General features: G+C 39.0%; 1 protein-coding gene across 1 annotated transcript in view; it reads right to left on the bottom strand.

Annotated features, from left to right (window-relative positions):
• Window positions 1–1,370: 1,370 nt before the first annotated feature.
• LOC306924753 (uncharacterized protein) overlaps window positions 1,371–4,331 on the bottom strand; it is a 7,385-nt gene continuing 4,424 nt past the window's right edge. Inside the window, exon 5 of the mRNA XM_079503385.1 lies at window positions 1,371–1,819. Within this exon, the coding sequence (XP_079359511.1) occupies window positions 1,638–1,819 (182 nt within the window). The 3' untranslated portion in view covers window positions 1,371–1,637. The remainder of the gene's footprint in view (window positions 1,820–4,331) is intronic.

The raw sequence follows: 4,331 nt of genomic DNA on the forward strand, positions 1-4,331 counted from the left end.
GTACCCTTCTCCACGTTGCACTTCACACATTGGTCTGGTATAATAGGATCAAAACGATTGAGTAGAGAAGGAGTAATATACGTTCGCATCAACCATTTGTATTGTAGTAACTTATATCTGGTATTGATCGTCTGTGTTTGGGCTTTGTAGCAAGCCCTCTCCCAATGTTCAACACTTATTTCTACATTTAGATCGTTACACCAGGCCAATCTTCTACCCTCAGAGGATTCCCCAGACAACCTCACAAACATATCATAAACCAGAGATACTTGACCACGACCATCAGAATAACTTACAATAATCTTTTCTAATACTGATAGAGATGGCAGCTGGATTGAGTTATCTTGGGTACTTGAAATAAAACTTCTTATCTGTAGGTACTTAAAAAAATGATTTGATGGAATATCATATTTCCTTCAAAAGACCTTCAAGTCCTTCAAAAGACATCATTAGGCTACATCCTTTTCATACAGATCAGAGATTTTGGCAATCCCCTTGTCTGCCCACGATTTAAACCCCCCATCATGACTCCCAGGTTTAAAATTCTGGTTACCCCACAAAGGAGAAAAACGTGAAAGTTTAGTATCTGAACCAAGGTATTTTTGTGCTTTAAACCAGACTTCAATCGTGTTCTTAACAAAGGGGTTCTTTGTCTTTTTTTTGTAATTTTCAGAGTATAAATAAAGGTTCAAAGGCAGGGAAGATGTTGTGTTATGCTCTATTTGCACCCAAGATATGCATGTTCTATCAGAAAACCAGAACATTGCTGCTCTTATCTGAGCTGCCATATAATACCAGTAGAGATTGGGAAGTTTTAACCCCCCTCTCTCATATGGCAAGAAGAGTAGTGACAATCGTAATCTGGATTTATTTTCTTTCCAAATAAAGTTATAGTAAAGAGTTTTTTCATATTAGCAAAAAACGAGGGTTTTAGGGGTAGTGACTGGAATAAATAGAAGAATTTGGGTCAAATATTCATTTGAATTATGTTAATGCAGCCAATCAAATTGTTATACACTCTAATTGTGTAGACTTCTTGTAAATTAAGTAGGCCTAATGCAGATGTTTAACAACAATTTAACTCTTGAGAGCGTAAAATGAAACCAAATGGATCCGTATAAGGGTCCATTTGGTTTCATATTTAGACTCTCAAGAGTTAACGATCTAATAGGGTCCATTTGGTTATCAACGCTCCATTAATTAGCTAGCGACCACCTGGACCCCCACCACTGGTGGTCCACAGACCACTGATTGAAAACCACTGCTCTAAATCAATATAAATGGAAATCACCCAACACAATCTTTAATTCTTGCATAATATCAGTTCCCTGGCTGCCACAGGATTGAATAAATCAAAAAAGAAAACTCCATGACCAAGTAATACAATTTATTTTCAATGTCTGACTTACTTATTAGAGTTTTGCACAACAACCAAGTTTGGGAAAATAACAGCAATGTCATGCATTTCTCTGCTATAGTTGCTGAACATGATGATTATTATGATCGTGACTTCATGGATATAATGCTCAGCAACATCACAGAGAAGTGCTTTGCGAACTGTTTGTGTCCAAGGAACACTAAAGGGCAAATATCAAAGGCAAAGGGCAAAATATAAACGCACACCTGTATTCAATTATTCATTTATTTTTGAGTGGTGCGTCATTGCGTGGCTCCCACAGGCGTTCCGCCTCGCCTCCCACAAGCCGGTAGACCACTTCACTCTCTCTCGCTAATGTTTTCAACGTATTAATAACGACATTGACGCCTCTCGTGACGTCCGCCACCCCCTTGTCGATGATGTGGTCGATGTCATCGGCACCTGCAATAAAATAAAGCATGCGGTCACTTCTTTTGCATTGTGTTTAATTTTCCTAAACACGTCTAATTAAAAGCATGAGCAAATTAATTTAGCCAAAAAACAAGTTACTACTGATGTGTACGTTTCTATTCCAACATAATCCCAGTCCTCAGTGGTAGCTAGGCGGGAAATTGATGTGATAGTTCAGTTGGTGATGAAAGCATGAAATTCGGCACAGATGACCTTCATATGACCCTAATTGATAATCAACCTCGGGCCACGCAGAATTCCACCATTTTTCAAGATGGCCGCCAGTTTGCAATTGGACCTATACGTTTTGGACTATATCACTTTGCTAGGGCTGTAAATATTTGATTTCACCATCATTTTGATATAAGAGAAGATCAAAATAACTTTAGGTTTCAATATGGCGGCATGTTTTCCAATATGGCTGCCAATAAACTGCATAAATGTACATCTGCTCATGGTTAATGCACAGTTGGTGATACAAACATGACATTTGGCACAGATCACCTTTATGACACCCTAATTCATAATCAACCTTGGGCCATGCAGAATTCCTACATTTGTCAAGATGGCCGCCAGTTTTAAAAATGGCTGCAACTGGACCTATATTTTGGACTATAGCACTTTGCTGAGGCTGAATCTTTGATTTCCACCTAAGGGAATATGTCCTGGAGTTATTTCTACCAAGTAAGATACAAAATAACATTAAATTCCAATATGGTGGCATGTTTTCCAATATGGCTGCCGATAAATTGCATAACTGTACATCTGCTCATGGTTAATCCACAGTTGGTGATACAAGTATGACATTTGGCACAGATCACCTTTATACCACCCTAATTGGTAATCAACCTCGGGCCACGCATAATTCCTCCATTTTACAAGATGGTCGCCAGTTTTCGCCAGTTGAAATGGCTTCAACTGGGCCTACGTTTTTGACTATATCCTGTATTTTTTAATTTCCCCCTCATTTCGATATAAGAGAACATGTTCTGGAGGTATTTCTACCAAGTAAGATCAGAAATAACATTAGGTTCCAATATGGTGTCATGTTTTCCAGTATTGCTGCCGATAAATGATTATGGTTAATCCACATGATCTTATAACATGAGCTCCAACACCACATGTGCTTAAATAATAATTGTATTCATAATTACCATACACAGAATCCATTTAGGTTTTCAATGACCTAGGTTCAAATAGCGTGGCATATTTTGAAATATGGTCACCATCACCATACTCAAACTTAGATCCTATAAAGCTTGGTGAAGGTTTTTGGCACATCTTTGCAGCTTGGTATGCAATTATGGCTTTGTGCAGATTCTTAGTTTTGTCTGTCTTGTTACAGGTCATTCAAAAGCTACCAAATCACTTTTCTGTTCTGATATTAACTTCCTTTTTCTTTCCAATTTTGATGTTTTTAACTTATGTTAACATGAGTCATGGTATGTAGCTTTGTTCAAGTGTCAACTGAATTCCATCATCAAGTTGCTTGGGGTAAAAAATAATTGGCATGCAATTCATTTTGTAAAAACAACTTTGTTAGTTCAATCACTGTGTTTTGTTATGGCCGCGTTGCGTCGTGTCAGGGCTTCGGAGGCAGCCAATCATGACTAGGTTGCTACTACGCGATTTGCTACACAATTGGTTCAGACTCTCATAGCTTAGGCGGCATTTCAGAGTATGTGGTCAGACTCCCATTGGCTTTAATAGGGGCAGCCAATCATGACTAGGTCACTCAAATAAAATGAGCTGTTGTATGCCAGGTTTCCACCTGGCAAAAAATACACTTTACAATAATGATGGGCTTTACAACTGGGCTGGGCTCAGTAACATCACTATCCTACCCCCAGTCCGATCATTCATCCAATGCTATGTAATTCCTATATGATCTGTACACCTTCCGAAAGACTAAAGCCCTGTCTTCCTTGGCTCGGCTCTCCCACGCTGGCACATCCTGTCAATTCAGGTGTGGCTGTTTAACTTTAATTTGGGGCAAGCTAAACAGCATTTAGGAAACTAGAACATGTATTAGCATTGAACCCCATGCTGAGTATCACAGCTATAGTGTCAACCAGTGTGCCCTGGTACTGCAATAACACAATAAAAACTTGTCAATTGGGCTTTGGGCTTTTGAAAACCTGTCAGGCATCTTCCCAAATTGAGGAATTCTGCATGGCACAAGGTTGATTACCAATTAGGGTGGTATAAAGGTGATCTGTGCCATATTTCATGCTTGTATCCGGTCTGTGTATTATCCATGAGCAGATTACATTCATGCAATTTATCGGCAGCCATATTGTAAAACATGCCACCATATTGGAACCTAATGTTATTTCTGATCTTACTTTGTAGAAATACCTCCAGAACATATTCTCTTATATCAAAATGAGGGGGGGGGGGGGGGGGGAAATTACAGTCTCAGCAAAAGGATATAGTCCAAAACGTAGGCCCAGTTGAAGCCATTTCAACTGGTGAAACCTGGTGGCCATCTTGAAAAATTGAG

The sequence above is a fragment of the Electrona antarctica genome (genome assembly GCF_951216825.1).
Source record: "Electrona antarctica genome assembly, chromosome: 6".
Lineage (NCBI taxonomy): Eukaryota > Metazoa > Chordata > Actinopteri > Myctophiformes > Myctophidae > Electrona > Electrona antarctica.